This window comes from Lissotriton helveticus, chromosome 1_1 (genome assembly GCF_964261635.1).
Source record: "Lissotriton helveticus chromosome 1_1, aLisHel1.1, whole genome shotgun sequence".
NCBI lineage: Eukaryota > Metazoa > Chordata > Amphibia > Caudata > Salamandridae > Lissotriton > Lissotriton helveticus.
This window is the reverse complement of record NC_136057.1, coordinates 1,251,283,164-1,251,305,506: the sequence shown is the minus strand read 5'-3', so window position 1 is coordinate 1,251,305,506 and position 22,343 is coordinate 1,251,283,164. Positions and strand designations below refer to the sequence as shown.

The following is a 22,343-nucleotide window of genomic DNA, read 5'->3' as shown; positions in this document are numbered from 1 at the left end:
GGTATGGAATTTGAAATTCTTCGCTGTGTGTGACCAATATTGTCTGGTGTGACCTCTATCAAAGTGCACAAGGCTTTGTGCCTCATTTTCAGGAAGGTATTCAGTTTGGGACTCTTCATTGGAGTGACCTAAACTGTCTGGTGCCACTCATATCAATGTGCAAGAGACATTGTGCCTCATTTCCAGGGAGGTGCACAGGAGCAGATTCTTTTTCCATTGTGCCCAGAGTGCCTGGGTGCTACTTTGATCGATGTGTGTTTGATGGGGTGCCTCCTTCTGAGAGGCTCGCCTGCTTCACCCCCATTCATTGATTTTTCTTTTTGTGCCCCCAGTGTGGCGGATCAGCTGCCCTCTCCTGACCCGGCCCGATGACTCCCTGTTGCCAGGCAGTATTGCCTGGATCGGGCTTGGCTGGTGAGAGTAATTGACTGGGCTGAGGAACGCTTCAGAGGGTGATAGCGAGTGGGTCAAGAGACTGCGTGACCCACCTGTGCGTCGCAGAACTGGGCTGGTGCCAGAAGGCCAATTGTGGAACCCTTTGATTGAACACTATTGTCTTCAGCCCCTTCTGCTCTGCATACCGTGGGTGAACTTCCAGAGTGGTGGCCAAACCCCTATTTGTCAATTGCTGCCTACCCCCACCTTCTCCCCTGAGGCTTGACTAAGTGTGACTCCAGCCGCAATCAGCCTAATATCAGAGGGTGGATTTCTTTATTTACAACCTGTGAACATAGTGTAGGGGAGGGGGGCTTGAGCCAAGGGGTCCGCATTTGTATTATCAACTGACCTGTTGGATATCAGTTGCACAGCACTACGATGCTGTGTGTGTGTGTGTGTGTGTGCGAGTGCGCTCCACATGGATGTACCTTCTATCCATTGCACGGTGTAGCAGTGCTTATCGAGTGTGTGGGTGTGACAGCATTTGGACTGCCTATTGATTACACTGCACAGTGGTGATGCTGTACACATTGATTCCTTGCCAAAAGAATACTACATTTGACATTGGTTTTTACCCGTGCAGCCTTGGCCCATGGTGCTGTTAAAAAGTGTTGTAATTATCTGTGTGTACACATTTCTGATATCATTGTGATCTGGGGTGCACCCTGTAACTGTGTGGTATTGAATTGTATTAATTGCCAGGGTGGGCCTAGCTCTGACAATGTTTCGCACTGCATAAGGGTGCTTGGGGTAAAGTAGGATCTTTCGAAAGTGTGCATACTGCTGATGTCATTTTAACACGGTTGGTCGTAGTACTGCTAGTAATATTTCCAAATGTGATTTATGCCCAGAAATACATGATTTTTACGTTGTGTTAATTAATGTATGTGTTGAATAAAAACTGTAGTTACATGCGGCATGCGTGAAGTCTCTTTTGTGATGCTCAGTGTATTAATTGTGTGAGTGCTGTGCCAATGCTTTACACATTGCCTCGGGGATAAGCCTGACTTCTCAGTGCCAAGCTACCCAAGGGTGAGCGCAGGGTTGGTATACTGTGAGGGTAATCACCCACCCCTGACAGCAGTGGTAGGTTCTGCCTGGCTAGGGCCTTGCCTCAGACTACTAGAACGTGCCAGTTCCAACACCTGGTTGGCATGAGACGTGCACCAGATCTCATACAAATGTGCCTTTCTTGGCGGCGCATAGTGATTCAAGTTAGAAGGTGACGCAGTACACAAAGTGATATTCTTCTGTCACCTTTGGCTCTAATGTTAATTCACCTGTCACTAATTGGTCTGTACTTTTTGAGACGGACCCCATCTATATTTTAAGGGTTTTGACTCTTGCCCCTTTACCGGCGTTCCTGTGCCATGTTTATCGTCTGGCTTCTCCCTTAGGTTTAATTTATAAATTGTATCTTGAACAATTCCATGACCAGCAAGTGAGAAGTTGTTTTACGTCTCTTTTATTTTGCCTCTTGAATTCCCTGCTCCAGTGGATATAGACTTAAATACCTTCATTCGTTATGTCTTTTGACAGCAGTGCATTCTTTAGTATTTTAATGTAACAAAAGGCAGAGAAATCCAATTTACGGTAACATCCCAATTACATTTCCCTTGATAGCACATCAGATTGCCCGTGCCCTTTTGTGTATCCGTTTCTGTGCATGACGTGATGTGGGTGGCGATTTGATCAAGTATTTTTATGTATGCTTCCAAATTTGAACCTCGGGGTGGGGAGGAGGGGTGGAGGGCGGAGTCATGGGTTTTGTCTTTTTTCATATGGTTGACTTTCCATTTGCCTCTTGCGAAGCACTTGTTTTTGTTTCTGTCTCATTGACAACGATGTGCGTTTTTAAATGCCCTATTTTAATTGTTTTGGCTAAATAATATATGTTGTATGTGAAATGTGCTGGCAAATCAGACATGAACCTCTTGGGCTGCCCACCAGACCACTTATTTTCCTTAGTACAGAGCACCCTGCTTGTCTGCAACCAGGCCTCTTCTTCCCCACTGCAGGCTTTTCCTTAAAATACCAACCCTTGCTTGCCCTGCAGTCAACCCACTTGTTGCTTGAACTGTTTTCTTTGGGAAACTAGGCCTCTGCTTGTCGGGAGGCAGCCCTTTGATATTCGGCCAAATTGGCCCTTGCATGCTTGACACAGATTGAAGAGAAAGAGCAGAAAGCAGTGATAAATAAAGCAAGGCCTAACATTAACATTTAATTAATCTGATAGTGAATAAACAGGTGTCTTTTCACATCCAAGGTCATCGAATCAAAGCTGATGTGATATTTGAAGTAAAACCCGAATAATTATGCAATTATTGGCTTCTGAAGAACCTGATCTTTGGTCAGTTTCCAGTCACAGATTTCCAAAAACAGCCACACTCAAATCAACAACCTCTATCAACATACTCTATAAGAATATCACGTCATTGTTAAAAAATTTAGCGTAAATACACACATGTTAAGGTTGTCAGGAATAGCGAAGCTCACTTTGTCTTTGCTGGGCAGGGCTTGGTTGGTGGCCTGCCTCACGGGGCATCACCATCACACTGCTGGGGCTGCTATTCAAACAGGGAAGGCAAATATCCTCTTTAAAGAGGAAGTAAAACTGAAATTGCCAGCATGTGTTTCTGCACACATGCCACCACAGTATGCAGCAATTTGAATTGACGTGCAGTGGCATCGCCTTTGCAGCAGTGTGAGAGAGAATATGCCATGGCAAAGGCTCTACATGCTGTCTGATTGCTCAGAGCAGGCAGGCCTTGAGCAAAACAAAAAATGATGAGTGGCATGCTCGAATGAACCTTAGCCACTGGTAATTACCCAGTGCCACATCGCAGTCCATCTTGTTTGGCCCTTCACGTCACACCGCATACAGAAACCAGCCTTCATCCAATCAGCCTTGGTCCTGCTCCAGTAGGAAGAGTCCAGCCAGAACTGCCAGGCCCGATCCCCTCTGAACAGGAACACATGCAACGGCAAACTAGTTTCAGCATAGTTAGAGTAGATCATTGAGGTACAGATTGAGTCCTGTGGCGTAGTAGGAATGGGATTCATATTTGGGCATACACATCGCACTTATGGTGTAACACAGAGAAAACAAAAAAGGATGGGAGGAGTGCTTGCATTAACCACATCGTACTTACTTGGGCCACATTCCTGTCCATTGTTTTTTGCCCAACATGCCACCTCAGACAGAAACCATCCATAAACAAATCAGCATCGGTCCTGCTCAATTTGGAACCATCCAGTCAGAACTACTAGGCGTGCTCCCCGCTGAATGAGAACACAAACTCCCTTCCTTGTTTCTACCTAGGATTGTACAATTTTTATTAATTTCCAAACAGTGAAATATAAATTATACCAATCATCTGCCTACAACCAAATCAATAGCCGGCACAGAAAGACAAACAAAACAAAAGAAGAGAGAAATAAACAAAAAGGAGAAAAGGACCATAAAGAAACAACAATCAACTTTATACATCGATAAAGTAAACAAATCATCCAACCCAACCAGGCCCGTCTGTACTGTAATAACGTAAATATGATCCAGCTTCCACCCCTGTATTATTTATAAGTCAGGTTGTGTGCCTGCTGTTAAGTGCAAAATGCGTAAATATCTCGGACATGTGAGTTCTCGAAATGTGTCGGACAAGTATTTAAGACAAGGGCCCCAAGTGTTCTCAAATTTAGGAAGTGTGTAATCTACAACAGCGGATAGTTTCCTCATACTCAATAGGTCCCAGAGTTTATGTAACCAGTCTAAATGTGTGGATATAACATCAGTCCCCCAGCATGAGAGTAAGACTTGCTTCGTGGCACACAATGCTAGGGTTATGGCCCTCCACCTAAGTGAACCGAGGGGGTATGTCAAGGCATTGGGGAGACCCAGGAGAATATAGCTAGGAAAGCGGGGCAACTCCGTCTTAAACATCTGATCTACAGCTGCCAATATCTCCTCCCAGTAGCAATGTAGTTTGAGGCAATGCCATAAAAAATGACTTAGTGTACCTGTGTTTTCACAGCCCAGCCAACATTTGTCACTACAACCATGCTTCCACTTGGACAGGTGAGCAGGTGTATAATACCAATAGTGTGCCAACCTAAGAAGTGTTTCACTCCCTCCTGCACTGCATGCTGACTTGCGAGCACGCTGTAGGATGTCTGACCAGTCTTTATCTGTGAATGCGCGCTCACATTCCAATTCCCATCTAGATCTCGCTGGAGATACTAGGGGCGCGGCTGAGGTGTTCAGAAAAGAGAAATGTAAGAAAGCAAACACCGGTCCTCACTTCGTGTGAGGAGCCAGCGCTTAAATTGCGTTAGGGGTCTGCTGGCGCAGCGTCGTATGTCTGGTCGGTTCACCCAGTGGCGAACAGCTGCATATCGCCATCTCTTTGATTCCAGGAGGCCATAGTCTTTTTGAAGCCCTGAAAAGTCCTGTAGCCCCCGTTCGTTGAAGAGGTCCCCTAATCGTTTACAGTTGGCATCCTGCCACTGAGAGAAAGCTGTACCACTCATGGCGGGGGGGAAATCTGTGTTTCCCATGATTGGGGGAGTGGGGATATCGGGGAGCAGAGACCTTTAGAGACGCTCAGTTTATCCCATGCTCCCATTGTAGCCTAAACCACTGGAGAAATACACACTCCCACTGGACGATTCTTGTGTGGTAACCAAGGACTTTCCAGATGTGAATACCGGCCCCTTTCTGGTCTAAAAAGCACCAGTGCTTTTCTGTAAGCGGGCATTGCCATTCCACTAAAAACCTCAACTGAGCTGCCTGATAGTAGCGTACCAAGTAAGGGATCCTCAAGCCCTCCCCTAGCTTCAGGAAGATAAGCTCTCTCTCTTGCCATCCTAGCTTTTTAATCATCCCATATAAAGGACTCCATCGCCAGTTGCACTTTCTTGATCACTACAGGGGGAGGTTGCAGCAGTACTGCTCCCATTAAATACAAGATTGTTGGCAATAGAGTCATTGTGGTTGCCGCTATTCGTCCGGTCAATGAGATAGGACCTCCGTGCCATGATTGTATAAGAGAACGCACCGTACCTAGCAAGGTTGCGTAGTTCTGCAACACCACCTTGTCGATGGTGTAGAATAGTTGGATTCCCACATATGAGATACCCCGTGTGGCCAAGGAGAAGGGGAACGTGTCTGTCAAATAAGTCTGTTCCTCCTGCGGGATAGAGATGCCAAGGGCCTGTGATTTGGCAGCATTCATCCTAAATCTGGAAGCCTCCCCAAACTCTGCCAGTTTCTGAAGAAGCCGAGGCAATGACTCACTTGGCTTAGTAGTTGTAAGTAGAACATCATCAGCATACAATGCTATTTTAGGCCCCTGGCCACCCATCCACACCCCTTCCACTTGTGAGTGCCCTCTTATTCGCTCCATAAATGGCTCCATGTAGAGCACAAATTAGAGAGTGGTCACCCCTGCCGCGTCCCTCTCGAGATCGAAAACACTGGGGAAATGGCATTGTTAACTTGCACAAGTGCCTTGGGTCTGCATAGCTGGTCTATATCCACTTGCAGAAATGAGGGCCCAAGCCGACCGCCACCAGCACCTCATTTAAAAAGGGCCAATGTACCCGGTCAAACACTTTCTCAGCGTCTATGGCTAGAAGTAAAGTAGGCTTCTGTAACCAATTGTTTTTGTCAATAAGGTGGAGTATTTGCTTAGTGTTGTCCCCACACGTGTGTCCCCGAATAAAGCCCGATTGACCCGGGTCAATCAGGCCAGGCATATACTTCCGCAGTCTGGTGTCCAAGATGCCTGTAAACAGCTTGGCATCTACGTTCACTAGTGATATGGGATGGTATGAAGCGCATTGTTGCGGGTCTTATCCGGGCTTAGGTAACACGATATAGCTGTGTTCATGGTCTCTGTCAAAGTACCTGTGGAGCTAAAGGAGTTGTACAGATGCAGTACCACCGGGGACAACTGCGCTGCATATACTTTATAGAAAGCAGCAGTGTATCCATCCGGAATGGGGCCTTGTCAACCTGAAATCTCCCAATCTCGTCAAGGACCTCCTGCAATGTAATGTCAAGTTCTAGAGGTGCGGCTACTTGTTTCGTCAGTTTGGTCAGGGGAGCCATTCTATATATGTGGTGTGGTGTCCATGTTGCTGTGCCCCCTCCTCATAAATATGTGCGTAGAACCGACCAAACTCTGCCGGGATCTCAACGTCTTTCATCAGAATGTTCAAGGAGTGGTCCGTGAAGGCCTGTGCACGGCGAGCCTGTGTCTGCTGCGAAGCCTATGCTCCATGCAATCTACCAGCCATGTTCCCTCCTGCATAATATTTCTGCGTAACGTATAATCGGCTGCATCCATATCCAGGACTTGAAGTGTTTCCTAGCAATAGTCAATTGTCGCCTTATCCTATATGTCCCCATATGCCTGTGCGTGTCCTCCAATGCTGTCACTTCCCCTCCAACTCCGCGCCTTTGACCCTGCCCTCTTTTTTACTCCTTGTTTCTATAGTTATATAGGTTCCCCACACTAAGCCTTAAGTTCTTCCCACATCGTTGAAAACGATACTAACCCCGGGCACAGACCTTCGTCCGCTTTCGGACTGTGCAGAGATTTGCCTACTCCGCGTTCCGTGGAGAACGCAGAGTAGGAAAATCTCCGCACATTCTGCGGCGGAGCGGGTTTGGCCATCCCTCGCCTCCCACCCGCCCTATTAACAATTGCTTACAAGTTAGATAAAAGGACTTTAAAGTAAATAAAAACACCTTACCTTAGCTGTGGCGTCCACAGGCTGCCCTTCTACTCTTCATCGCGTTCTGTGGAAAAACTGTGCATGCACGCGTGTTATGAGTTATTTCGGTCGATAGTAATGTAAACACGTCTGGATGTCTTGAGGGGTACCTGACAAGGAGGATGGGCGACCTGCCCTATGTGTTTTGTCCAAGGGTATATCAACGTCCTTTAGCTCTGGAGCAATTTGTCAGAACAGCCGTGTGACAAAGTCTTCAAGGCGGATGCCATCCTGCCTGAAGTGGAACCGTCTTAAGTCTTATATTAGACCTCCTAGACCTATTTTCTAAATCTCTAAGTAGTAGTTGAGGTCGGCATTACGCTCTTTAAGTTCAATTATCTCACTACAGTGTCGTTCTAGTTCCTCCTCTCTAGCATCAACCATTTTCTGTGTGAAGTCCACTCGATGCTCAAGTTTGCCCGCCTCGCGACGTAGTTCTTTTACGTCGCTTGCCATCTCTGTCCTTAATGTCGCTATATACTCATTCAGTTTACCAAAGAGGGACTCCATAAAGCCTCTTGTTACCGGGCCCTTCCTGCCCAGTCTCCGTACCTGCTGACTGCTGCTCGGTGAGGCCGCCCCCAAAGCCTGCCGAGCCTGCTTGGGAGAGGTTTTAGTAAAAAGATCCTTGATGGTAGGGTCCGTTTTAGTTCTGGTATGTGCCATCTTACCCCCCCTTGCATATTCACTGTGGGTCGTCTTCTTTGAGGTCATCAAGCACAACTTCCCCGTGTGTGGATTTCCCCACCGATTGTACATTTAGTTGCAACACACGATGTCCCTATGTTAGAGCACAACGTAACTCTGTTCCAGGGCCCGGCTCGGGGGTAAGGGGGGGTTGCTCTCAACACTCTGCTCCAGCTTTAGAACACTATGTTTTGCTGCAGAAAAGGCAAAAGCCTTCAAGGCAATTGAGCCAGAGGGCCTCCATCCACCGCAGTTGTTCCAGTAGCTCAAGCCCTCCGACACCTAATCCGTGCTGTGTGACTTATCCATGGGCACCCTGTGTGCCGTTCCCGCTCCTCCTGTGTCCGCAGTGGTGCGCCACTCTCCACTTCAGCACAGCTGCCAGTACCACAAGAGGGTGGGGGAGGAGGCAGCAGCACCAGCAGACCGCTTGCTCAGGGCAGTCCTGCTAACTCCTCCAAACGATGCTGCAGTGCCCAGGCAAGCCGTGTGTCCTGCTCAGCAGCGATATCCCCTCCTCTCCCCCCCAGGCTGAAGCTCTTTACTCCTTTCTCCGGCGCCTCACTCCAGGCGAACGTAATCAGCTGCATCACCAGGGGGCCCCTCAGCACTCATGGCGTTGGAGAAACAGTGGAAGCACACTGCTTCAAAGTTCTAAATCTCAGCTGGGCCCACAAGGGTCAAGTTAAAGATGGCCCGTCGACCTGGTGTGGGGGGCGGGTAGACGACGCATTAGCCTCGCCAAACTGCAGCTGCCAACTGATCAGGGTGGTATGGGGGTCCCGGATATGACGGCGTATGGATACGCATGCCAGCTGCAATGGCTCGCCTATTGGCTGGCAGGTCGCAACCTCCACGAACTGAACATGACAGAGTCCGAAAGAGCGAATAGCACCATACACAAACTGTTACTGCCGAAGGTTAAGGTTCCCGGTTCGACACCACACCTGCTTAAACTTGCCATTCATTGCTGGAGGAAAGCGGTAAAGTATACGAATGCTACGTCCTCCTATGCACCCACAATACCCCTATTAGGGCTTCCCCTCGGCACCGGTACCCTGTCTGGCCGCGAACTCGCTCCGTGGCATGACGCAGGCGTCCTACAGGTAGGAGACCTATTTGCTGATGGCGATATTATGGTATATGAAGACTTTCACAGAGCACATCAGACGCCTGGGGGGTTGTTTCTGTTACACGCTAGGATCAAACACTACATTACGTTGACCTGGGCACCGGATGGTGCAGAACCACCCACGAACCCGCTGCTCACTATGCAGTATTTAATGGGGACAGGCAGCCACCTGACGAAATGGATAACGAACGGTATCAGAACGGGCAAGGCAGTCTCACTCCAGCCCACCCGGGACCGATGGGAGGGAGACATAGGCAGGGCCTTTAGGGATAAGGAATGGGAAAGAGTTCTGAAATTCCCCAAAAAGGTCTTGAGGAACCCAAAATTTAAATTTATTCAGCTAATGATAGTGCATAGGGCGTACCTCACCCACATCGGCTTAGCGCCATGTTTCCCGATACTGCAGACACATGCCCCCGCTGTAGGGCAGGCGACGCCAGACTGCTACACATGCTATGGGAATGCCCCAAGTTAGGGTACTACTAGACGATAGTACATGACACACTGAATAGGTTAGTACCAGCCAGGCCTTACACAGCTGTGACATATAGTGTACTGGGGCTGTGCCCTACTGAAAAGAAGAAGAGCGTAGCGACTTGCTTCGCCGACTTGGCCCTTCTACTGGCAAAGAGAACAATCACGATGAGGTGGAAGTCAGCTAGACCGCCGGACCCAGATGTTTGGCATGGAGAGGTAGTACGATGGGGAAGGGCAGAGGGTATGGAATTACAGAGGGAGGAGCGAAGAGGCCTACGAAAAACTCCTATATCAATGGAATGGAATGCAATGCTTTTGGACTTCGAAACAGGTGTTGACAATGATATGAATCGATCGCTTGTGGAGGATTCTATGGGGCCGATATTCCCCTAGAGACTCGAGGATTCACCCTCCCCACCCCCCCTTCCCCTCCTCTCCCCCTCCTATTCCCCCCTCTCCCTCCTCCTTCCCCCCCCACTAGGGGCTCACCCTTAAGGGCCACTGAGGCCGCAATGTCAGGTGCAGAAAAAATCGACCTTGTGACTCTGGCACTGGGAGTGAATCCAGGAATGGCAGAATAGTAAATAAATGTTAACATTCAGAACAATGCAAACACAGTACAAGTGTGGGTTAAATGTTGTTGTGAAAGTGCCGGGGTTGTTGCGGGAGGGGGGGGGGGTCGTTGTAAACAGAAAATAGAACAAACAAACAAACAAACAAAAACAAAAAGAAAAGCGTTATTATGCAAACCAATATATGTAATTGTATGGACATAAGCCACATGTTCTGTGACTAATATAATGATGTATAATTGTAACTGTCCATGTTTCATACTAGAAATAAACATACTTAAAAAAAAGTTAAAGATGGCCCGAATACAGACACAAAAACTGGCCCACAGCTGGCACTCAAGCACTGACCCATCGGCCGATGGCTGACTGCCCGCGTTGCTAATCTGATCCTCAGGTTGCACTGTGTTTAAAGTTACCTTTGCTTATATTCCACACGTGTGGCCCTAACCATAAATGTGTTAATTTTGCTTCATCTCTAGGAAATGTTATTGATGTTGAGCACGGAATCGTTTGTGAAAATGTACCCATCATTACCCCCAACGGAGATGTGGTGGTGTCCAGTCTAAATATTAAGGTATCAGGTTATCGATTTTTCCAATATCTATCTATCTGTCTGTCTATCTATCTATCTATCTATCTATCTATCTATCTATCTATCTATCTATCTATCTATCTATCTATCTATCTATCTATCTATCTATCTATCTATCTATCTATCTATCTATCGATCTTGTTCACCTAGCTACCTACCTATCTTTAAACTCTGTCTTTGAATCTATCTATGCAACTTTCTATGAATCTGTCTGCCTGCCTATCTTTCTCTCTGGATGTCTGTTGCCCACCGGTCGAACTGCCTTGGCCTTTCAATCTGTCGACTTGTTTGTATTACTCCCTTCCTATCACTTAATCTGTATATATTGTGGTTGATATGTGTGAGGGTGTGAATTTCCTGGAAAATTAACAATGCAACATCAGATTCCCATGATGCTACTATCTATCTACCTTTATATTTATATATGTTTTCACCAGGTATACGCACCTGACAAAAGTATACCCTTGCACTGCTATAGACCGTGCATCCACCACATACATTTAACATGCACGCACTGCAATGCACTACATCCTTCATGTATTGTACTACTCCTGGGCACACATACAGCGAGCACATGCACTCACTATGTATGCACTAATTTATCCTGGTATTCTACCATTTCCATGCTGAAATACTCCAATCTCAGATACACCACTCATACACTGCGCAGTTCTTCACAATAAACCAATGTAGTCTAAGGGTGAGTCAAGCACACAGCAGCGGAACTTTAAAATGAGTTTGCCTGTGGGCCTCACTCCAGTGACACAAGTAAAAAAAGACATGTTCACTTCTACTGATCACTACATGGTATGCTGCCAACACCATGCTCATGCTACTCAAATCTTAGTGAAGGCATTGGCCTTTCCCCACCATGAGGGCAGTGCTTTGGGCACCCCTCCTAGTCCAACATGACCGCAATCCGCGAGACACGCCTATGTCATGGTGCACATGCATGATCTGTATTTGCCTATGACAGCAAAAATCAGCATTAGGGATCCCGACATTGATACAAAGTTAGCACGATTCACACTTCACTCAGCTTGTGAACATTATCAAGTTTCCTAACTTTGCTTCACTTTGCTTACTGAGAACTTTTGCACAAACAAAACCTTTGGCGAAAGAATTTTCACAAATAAATCAAACACATTTTTTATGATAAAATTGTCTGTATTCTAGGGCCTTTACTCCACGAATGCTTATTTATCAGAAGCCTTCTCCTTTGTTTTAAAGTTTGCAAACTTAATAAGTTAATGAATAAAGATTTTTTTTTAAATCACAAAGTTTCATGGCAGAAACATTTATACATTTGCACACCTTGAAATATGTTATTTTAAGGCTGTACATAAGGGAACATAAAAGAAACATTTTGTAATAATACTATAAGTCATGTATTGATCTTAGTTCTGTTTCATTGGTTTTAATGATGCACATACAGGAAAAATCGAATAAGATGTTTGAATGACTGTTTTAGGTAGAGGAAGGAATGCATCTCCTAATAACTGGTCCAAATGGCTGTGGAAAAAGTTCTCTCTTCAGAATTTTGAGTGGTCTGTGGCCAGTATATGAAGGAGTCCTTTACAAGCCACCACCTCAGCACATGTTCTACATCCCCCAGAGGTATGTGTTTTCCATTACTTGTTGCTGTAAAGAATTCAGCGGTGCAACTGGTACTTATTTGATCTTTCTCCTAGATTCTATGTTTTGGGGATTCCCAACTCAGTGCGACAGATAGCTGTTACAGCAGCAAAGGGCCTGACTTGGAGTTTGGTGGATGGATTATTCCATCACAAACGTTACAGATATCCTGTCTGCCTTATTACAAGTGCATTATATTCTACTGTAATGAGGCGAGCGGGATATCTATTACGTTTGTAGAGGAGTATCTATCTGCCAAACTAGAAATCAAGATCAAAATTTTTAAAAATTGATAAAATCACTTCAGAATGTTCTAAAGTGTTTGTGGACCAGAAGCAGCCTCGTTTCTCTTGTTCTGCTAAGTGAACAATACTAAGGGTGGGCCAAAAGTTACATTTAATGAGAGGAAATTAAAACCTTTGGGGATTCCACTCTGACCTTGGAATGTAGCTCCTATCAATCAGCATTTGTACACTTCCCTTGTGGGTAGGGGTGTTTTGGCCAATGTGATTGCCCCCAATTCAAAGACACATGAATAAATCATGGGATGTTCAATCACCTGAATTGTGTGCATGTTCCTCTTCCACTCAGAGGTGGAAGAGAGAAAGCATGGAACAAAGCCCCCACCTTCAGAGACTCCACTCTGGTCCACTGAGTTGGGGGCATGAGATGTGATGCGACATGCGGTTCTAAGTGAGCTTGTTTAAGGGTGCCGTAGGCTTTGTTTTGAGTAGGGCCCCTCATCCTGAGCAAAGGAGCCTAGATACCCATTCTGCAACAGAGCATTGCTCTCAATCTACCTGATTGTCAGTTTAGCTCAACCTGTGTCTAAAATGGGATTTTTAGAACCCCTAGGGCACCAGGACGCTCTCGGGGATACTGGGCTTGAAAGCGGCATTGACGGAGAGCACCAAGAGTAACAATAAAAATGTTTATTGAAAGATTAAAAATTGGGTGGAACAGACTCCAACCAGTAGTGATGAAGGCAATCACTGTGATCTAGATAGGAAAGTAATGAAGAGACAAAAAAAGCTATTGTACGTGCTGAGTTAAAAAGAATTAAGAATAGGTGCAACATTGACAGTTCGGATGGGCCCATCAGTCCTTATCTACCATTGAAATGATTTGCTCCTGCACATCTGTTTACAGACCATCCAGCCACACTTGACTTTGTGGCTCTTTTGAAATCGCTATTTCAGAGAAAAAATCTTCCTTTCACCTAGAAAGAGATTTTTGGAACAGAACATTTGTTTTTCTGAAATTGTCTTTTAGCTGGACTACCTTTGTGCCAGACTGGAGAGACCACGATCTGCAGCGCTGTCTATGGTGTAGAGTGTGAAGTTAAGTGTTATTCTCCCTCAGTTTACATGGCAATTCTTAGTCAAAGCCAACACTTCCTACATAGATTCTCCCTTATTCTGTACAAGTCACAGGTGATTTACTTCTGTCAAAAAGTCACTAAGGAATTCCTGCAGACATTGATGCATTTATTACTGCATATTTAAACACCATGCGTGTGTAACAATCCACAGCAGTAAATCTCACTCAAGGAACAGGAAGAGGGGGTTCAAAGATGCAGTTTGCTTTGGAAGCTTGAACGCACACAAACATTTCCATTTGTAGGCATTTCCAAACTTAGATTGTCACCTTTTCACTGTGAAAATTGTCCGATATTTATGACAGCCTTGTAGTGGAAAAGTTGGCTCTGCACGGAAACTGCTTTTACACAGAGAATAAAGCGTGGATTTCTTCAGAGGGCTCATTTACCCCTGTGCTTAATTCTATCCTGTGTGAAAATCCACCCAGTGTATGCAGGAGTAAACAGAACATGTTGCACGGTGTTCCTAGTGGTTCGTGCTTGCTTTTAAATAACCCCCTGGTAGGCCAAATATAGGAGGGGGGCACACACATGTTGGACATTGTATCGTGTGGTCTGATCGTATATCTTTTTGTATAAAGTTTATACTCGTTTTTATCAAACTTGTGTGGAGTCCATTTGTGGTTTCACCAGGACGTTGCTGTGGGCATGGTTGCACATACAGAACACTAGTGCCTTGGAAATAGGCCTGGCTGCTCGTGCCAAGCTACTAAGGGGGTGAGCAGGGCTATCTCAAACGGTGTCCTTACCTGGCCGAACGTTGAGTGGGGAGCCCCGGGTCTCACACTTTGTGACAGTAGTGCAGGACTGGGACTCTGGCTTCCAACAATGTGTATATATGTATTATATATATTAAGGAATTCAAAACTGGAAACAAAAAATTAAGTTGGTATCATTACCTTGATTCGTGGCTTCAGCAGAAGTGCATCAAAAGGAATGTAGAATAAATGATTGGTCACCTCAATTGAAGAAGCACTGATATATTCTGACAAAAACAGACTATACATTATGACAAAAAACTGACAAAGTCATATGATAGGTTCTAGAGTATTGCTTCATGTTTTAGTAATAAACGTAGATGTTGATAGACTCCAACTCTCCCGTTAAAATGTATTTTTTTATTTTTTGTTTTATTTTATAATTTGTGTATTTGTTTGATGTATTCTTGTTTCTGTAGTTTTGTCTTCGGCTTCCAGGAGTGATTCTTTTGGGGTCCACGGATTTAAAAAGGTTACTGTTACAAACCACTGGTATAGAGCAAGGATATTTGTTTTTACCATTTTACCAATTTAAAATGAAAGAAGTTGTGTTTATCTTCATTGGTATTTCTGTAATAAAACTGGTAATTCAAGTAATACAAATAATTTTGTGCCGACCTGCAACGTTTTGAGAATTGTAGGTTGGTTAAAAGAAGATTTTTGTAAAGTAAACCGTCTGCAGCTTCTGGCCAAACTAATGAGAAGCCGCTAATTTCATATACCTCATATTATGATGTAAAATGTAGGTAAAGACCATTAGCTCTACATTGTAGTTATCAATTATTACCCCATGCTAAGTACTGAAAGAATGGATTAGCTGGGTGAGTGTGGGTAGACGTCATCTTGAAGCACACCTACTCACCTGTCCTCTCTATGATGGTGATACAAGCGCTGTCACACGGGGTTCAATGGAGGGGCTTGGAGCACTGGGTACAGGTGGGAGCCACTAAACTGGAAGACCTGTATGGAGAAGGGGAGCTCTGGCTGTTCGAAGCATTCTATGCAGATTGGGGCATACCCCCAGGCCAGTTTCTGCTCTACAGAGCGGTAACAGCAGCAATTAGGAGACATTGGGGGATGGGGAACCCAAAAACTATACTACCAGTTGTTGTATAGGAGCGGCGGGGCAAGATAATGGCGGTAACATGCCTATATAGAGCGATTGGCAAGGACTCTCTCTACCCCTTTATGGGTTCCAGAGTAACGTGATAAAGCATCTCAACACCCCATGAGGGTTACAAGCGCTATATAAATGCAAACCTTTTCCCTTTTCTACCACTCCCCAACCCTTCTCAATCCAAATAACTGACTAACATATCCACCACTAAAATGACTTTCATGTTTCACCATAATAATTCAGGACTAATACGTATGGGTTCCACAGTAGCGTGCTACTTGCGCTTCAAAACCCCATCAGGGGTAGCAAGTGCTATATAAATACAAACCTCTTTCCCTCTTCTATCCCGCCACCTACCCTTCTCTACCCAAATAACTGAATAACATATCCACTACAAAAAAAAATCATATTTCACTATACTAATTTTCAACACTGATCCTTTATGGGTTCCTGGAGTGGCATGCTACTCGCCAGATTAGCGCTTCAACACCCATCAGGGGTAACAAGTGCTATATGAATGCAAACCTTTCTTCCCCTTTTATCCCTCCGCTATCCTTCTCTCTCCAAATTAATGACTAATATCCACCACTGAAATTACTTTCATATTTCACTATATTAATTCACCACTAATCCTTTATGGGGTTCTGGAGTAGGGTGCTTCAACACCCCATCAGGGGTAACAAGCGCTATATAAATACAAACCTTTTTTCCTCCTCTATCCTTCTGCTATCATTCCAAATCCAAATAACTGACTAACCTATCCACCACTTAAAATGTACTTGCATGTTTCACTATACTAATTCAACACTAATCCTCTATGGGTACCGGAGTAGTGTGCTACTCGCCGATAAAGCGCTTTGACGCCTCGTCAGGGGCAGTAAGCGCTATATAAATGCAATTACAATACAATACAATTACAATACATGTTCTGGAGTTGTCCAACCGTATACACATACTAGCGGGAGGTCACAGCTGAAGTGGCTAAAATAATTGAACAAGTGATTCCCTGCGCACTGCCTCCTTAGCCTATAAACCCACACATCTAAATCGAGGGTCACTGATAGATTCGAAGACCTTGCTTTCATATTGGACAAGCGTAAAAACACGAGAAGCTGGAGGACACTCGGGGGCACCGAATAGCTGGATAGAAAAAAGAGCTAGATTCCTGGATGGTGTGCGAGAGCAGGGTGCTACTCAGGAATGCACGCAGAGGGATAGGTGCAATTGAACAAGCTGGAGCATGGAAGGCAATGGTGGAGGTTATGAGAAATCCAGAATCTGGTGCGTATTCGCCCTAGACACAATCCCGACAGGGGAGCCCAATACGCCAAGATCCTGAAGGGGTTATAGAGCGGGCACACCTCATTGAGTAAAAATAAAATATGAGTAGATTCATGTAGAGATACTAGGGTCCGGGTACAACAGGAGGAGTATGGACTATGATCTAAACAGAGATCTGTCACTGCATATAGCTGAACACTAATTGGGACCTGTAATAGTGGTACGGGTGAGGGGGGTTATGAGGGGGAATATTCATGAAATAGAATAACAGTACTTTGATGACCGAACTGTTAATATATGCAAAAAATACTAGATAACAACAAAATGTCTGTAAGGAATGCATACGAAAAGAAATGTTTACAATGAAAAGGAAATAAAAACTGTTTAAAAAAAAACTAATTACAGAGACTCGTAACTTTGTTTGCATTGGCTTCCAGGCCCTACATGTCCATCGGAACCCTACGAGATCAAGTTATATATCCAGACTCAGTAGATGACATGCACGAGAAAGATTGCCGCGATCTGGATTTGGAGTGCATTCTACACATTGTGCACCTAAACCACATAGTGCAAAGGGAAGGAGGTAATCTCTTGCTGTGCTTAAATGCTATGATGAATACATAAATAAATGAATAAATAAGTAAATGTTAATTTCGGTTTAAATAATCAGAATCCTTAAACACATCAAAGCATGTGCAAATATATAAAATAATAGATTTATCTTTTTATCAACAAAGCAAAATCACAGCTTACGAAAAGTAAATAAGGCAATTTCATTTTATTTTAATTTTAGAGTTTTCTATAGCGCGGACCAGACCCAGGGTAGGGTATCAGAGCGCTTTACAAAGAGTACACAGAATGAATAAAAACAAGTTAATGGTAAAAATGTGAAATTACTATTACAGGTTTCAAATATATGTGTGATAGGTTGAGACCAACTCCCAATAATGGCCTGATTAAATTGCAGGTGTGGCAGATTGTCGAAAGATATTACAATCAAAATATATGTATTTGTGTTTGGTGGTCTTCCTAGCCTAAAGAAAAATGAGACTTGATTTGACTAAACCCACCTGATAATAATCTGGGGAGTTAAAAAAGATGGAGAATCCATATAACAGCGTTTCGATTTAAAGATTCACTGATACCAGTGACACGTCAAGCAAATGCGTTTGCCTCTCAGTGCTGTATTGCTAAAATATAAGGGTTCGCTATAGGTCTACTGATTGGAATTCTTCTATACTATCTACTTTTATTACCAATTTCTGCGCAAAGGCTAAGGGCTTCACAGCCATCATATTACAGGTGCATATTACTGAAAAAAACAGAGTGCCTAAGATTTAGCTCAGTACCAAGTCATATTGTTGTGTATGGGCCCTAATGTTTGACAGATAGGACACATCTGCATAGGGTTCCCTGCATTCTAGTGGTTGCACTGATGAAAGGCTGTAGCCGTGGAGCTAGGAGAATCTCTATGGAGTCCTTTTCATTGATCAATGTCCAGTAGGTTTGTCGTAGGGATTTTAGGTGTGGTTTGATAAAGGATCTTGGATAATTCTGTGAATTAGTAGAACTTGGTGTGGGATCTTGTAGGAAGCTGTCTATATATTATACCAAAGTGAAGTATAGTGCGCACAGGGTCCAGTGGATCCCAAAAGGCTTGCAGAGGCAAAAGTAGATGATACCGTACCCTATATTTGTGGTAGTGTGGGCGAGCAGTAAGGCTTTATCAGAGGATAGTGTTAAGCATTTATTGTACACACTTGGGCAAGAAATTATGTCACATACTCAAAGACTGAACTCAGATCAATTATTTGTATCACAACTATTTCAACTATTGTTGTATTTAATTTATTGAACCAAGCAGGACTTAGTACAGGTAAATAGAATTCTACTTTTCAAGACAGATTGTTCATAAACAAGCTGGATGAATAATGACTTTTCTTATAGGTTTGTAAACTATTCAAATACAGTTGTAATTACCTTTGGATTACTTTTTAGATTTTATACTCAGAGCGATATGCCTAGATATCACACTGGGACATTTCCTAGATAAAAGGTAAGTAAAGCCGTTTTTATCAAGACACAGTTTCTCAGGTTTCCATACAAACACCCTCGACACAAGTTTCTCAGAGGGAAACTGTCAATGCAATCCAATGGAGAAAATAAAATGAGGTTATCGGTTTGCAGGTAAGTGCACGGTCTTGAGGGGTGAGTTTCTGGTGTTAGAACAAGAGTTCCCCTAGGGTCAAGAATTCACTCAAAAAGCATCCTCACCAGCACTAGGGTGGCCAGGTGCAGAGTGCTGAAGCCCAGTGTTAGGCCATGGGGCAAAGGGGGGCGTTGGTTGGTGGCTACTCGCGGACAGACTTCAAGGTTGAAGGAGCAAAGCTCCTGGGGTTAAGCTCAGGGCTAATGGGGATCCAAGTTAGCACACAAGGTGCACCCACAGCGGCACAGGTGCAGCCTGGTGCAGGGTGCTGGATCAATGTCGAGTGCCCTGGTGTTTGCAATAGGGACGCTTCTGTCAGAACAAACACTGCAGGCTCTGGCACGAAGATTTTCTGGAGGTGACCACCTGTTGGGGAGGTAAGTTGGGATGCTGGGGGTTTCCTGGACACCATTGGTGTGGGGCATCGGGTGCAGGGGTGTTTTTATGCGTCTGGTTTTCTTTACCAGCTCCGGTTGCAATCTAGGGGATCCTCCAGATAGAGGCTGCAGACGTAGTCGGGAGGCTTGAGGTAGGTTATGTATAGCAGATCCCAGGTCAGGACCACCAGGGAGACCTCCTCGTGGTGTGGGATACTCGAAGTCAGGCCATGGGTGCTGGGTGCAGAGTGGTGCAGACTTGCAGATTAGACTGGAGCCAGAGTCTGGTTCTTGATGAAGCCCGGTGCTCACGGGAGACAAAGTCTTTGAAGATAATGCAGGGCAGGTCCTCTGAGTTCTGGAGGCTGCTGACTGCAGTACACACCGGGATACCACTGGAGCAGGTTGAGGTCGCGACAGGCCGGTAGAGGCTGGGGTCAAGTCAGTTGGTGTCCTCCTCTTCTTCCTTCAGCATGGCTTTTCGGTCCTCCTTCTTCTTTTTCTTGCTTATCTGAGGAAGCAAGGTTCTTGGTTGCCCCTAACTACAAAATTTAGGGGCGTTTCATGTAGGTACAGTTCGGAACCAATGGATCCCTTCCTTGGAGTGGGGACACCTCATAGTATGCAACCCTCCAGTAGGAGGGGGTCATAAGCCTCACTCTGGTTTTCTGGATCCCCCATTTTCAAGATGGCGGGGACTGAGAGTTGTACTTCGCCTCGCCTCCCCCACCTGAGGGGTGGGGTTGGCAAAGGTAGGCACACCTCTCCTATCTTTGTTTCCCTGCCGATTCTCCCTCCAAAGTGGGGATTAGAACTCGTGGGGGCCAGTAGCTGGTAGCCGCAAATGGCTGGATCAGCTCACAAAGGCGGCAAGCCTTTGAAGCTTCTCCTTCGTGGCCTCTGCCCATCCTGGGGGAGGAGGCTTGACACCTCAACCCAGGATGTGCTTTGTTTTTAGGACCCCGAGAGCAGGAGGCTCTCGACCCACGGCTCCAGAAACATGTCTGGTGGTGGCAGCTGGTGAGCAGCCATTTAGCCAGGACTCTAGAGTTAGGTCGTTTTTCAGGGGGCATCTCTAAGATGCCCTCCGAGTGCATTTTGCATTAAATCTCACACTGGCATCAGTGTGGGTTTAATGTGCTGAGAAGTTGATACCAAACTTCCCTGATTTCAGCAAAGCCATTATGGTGCAGTGAAGTTCGTAATGACAAACTCCCAGACCATATACTCTTTATGGCTTTACTGCACTTACAATGTCTAAGAATGGACTTAGACACTAGAGGGGTTCAGGGCTCATGAACCTGTACCCTCATCAGTGATATAGCACACCCTGCTAGAGGGGTGGCTTACCTATACCATAGGCAGTGGGTTGTAGGCATGGAACACAGGGATGTGTGTCATGTCGACTCTTCACTTTGCTGTGCACCAAAACACACAGATTGTAATGGCAGTGTGTGTGTGTGTGTTAAGGTACAGGGCCTCTAAGGGTTGCACAATATGTGCTGCAGTCCTTAGAGGTCTTCCCTGGTCACGGTGCCCTTGGTACCCATTGTACCTTTTACATGGTTCTTACATGTGGCCAGAGAGGGGCCAATTGGGTTTGCAACAGTACAGGTTAAGGAAAAAATTAGGCCCTGGGTACCTGGTTGGCAGGAACACAGGGCACACTTAGTCAAAGCATCATTATCAGACAAAAAGTGGGGGGCAACCATGCAAAAAGGGGCACTTTCCTACAGGTCTTAAATCAAACAAAATGCCACACACAAGCAAGACCCATGTCCCTCATTGCATCTGGATCGCTGACAGAATATCGGTAACATATTATATCGCGTGGACAGAATATCATGTCAAAAATATTGAGGAGGAAAAAATATTGAGAAAGTAAGTGCAAATAGGTAAGTATAGATTTAATATTCTTGACTCCACATCTATGTACCTTGAAGATATATATATTTGTTTATTCCGGACACAGCCCATAGAACACATCATGTTAATACAACAAGGATACTCTTAAAAGCAGTAAAACATTAAACAATTAAAAAGATCATAAAACATCATTGCGCAATTACCCAATTCTAAAACAGAATAAAAGTCCATATACGTTAGAAATAAAAGTAGAGGGACTACACCTAGAGGGGTACTTTGATCAAGTGGCAAGGCAACCAAGTATAAAGTTGGGCAATTGCAGTTTTCACCAATCTGGAAAATTCAAATATTTACAATAAAAGGAGTGTGCGTAGTACATTGACAATGCTAATATTTATCAAACTCTTTCATACTGTAGACTTAAGAATGACCTTCCTCCTTAAGGCCCAAGCAATATACAGATATCAGGAAACCGCGAGAGCTAAAAGTTCTCTTGTGTCGCGCTTGAAAAGTCTCTCCGCTTCCCAGTAGTGCCTAACACCTATACTATTAAAACTGTCAACAACCATTTTTTTCTGGGCTATCCAGTAATAGGGGCAGAATAACATAAAATGGGATTTCGTTGCCACTATATTTGTTCAGTTTAGGCAAAAATTTATCTTAGGAGATACATTTGTCCATTTAAAAGTGTGAGATCTTATAGGCAGAACCTACTCCTATATTGAACATACAAAGTTTTTAATTGATGTGGGTACATCCTGTTCATATAAGGTTCAAACCGTGGTAGGCTTTTATGATTAAGACACTTGCCTGTAACAATGTTTATTTCATACGCTTCCCATGTTTTGGCTATGACTGCCTCCCAATAGCACTGTTTGACTCTTGCAATATCACCTTTTACTATTGAGTCTGGAGCTGTCCATAAATCGCTCATACCAATTCTATATGCATATGTTTGAGTCAGGGTGTTCTTACTTTGCTATAAAGGGCCGGAAGGTCTTCATGCACTCTATATAGGATGCCAAATCTTGTGTGGACCATATTCTA

General features: G+C 44.7%; 1 protein-coding gene across 1 annotated transcript in view; it reads left to right on the top strand.

The window, feature by feature from the left end:
* ABCD2 (ATP binding cassette subfamily D member 2) overlaps positions 1–22,343 on the top strand; it is a 218,981-nt gene that overhangs the window by 99,619 nt on the left and 97,019 nt on the right. Inside the window, exons 5-7 of the mRNA XM_078679996.1 lie at positions 10,563–10,657; positions 12,147–12,292; positions 17,282–17,427. Coding sequence (XP_078536122.1) covers positions 10,563–10,657; positions 12,147–12,292; positions 17,282–17,427 — 387 coding nt within the window. The remainder of the gene's footprint in view (positions 1–10,562; positions 10,658–12,146; positions 12,293–17,281; positions 17,428–22,343) is intronic.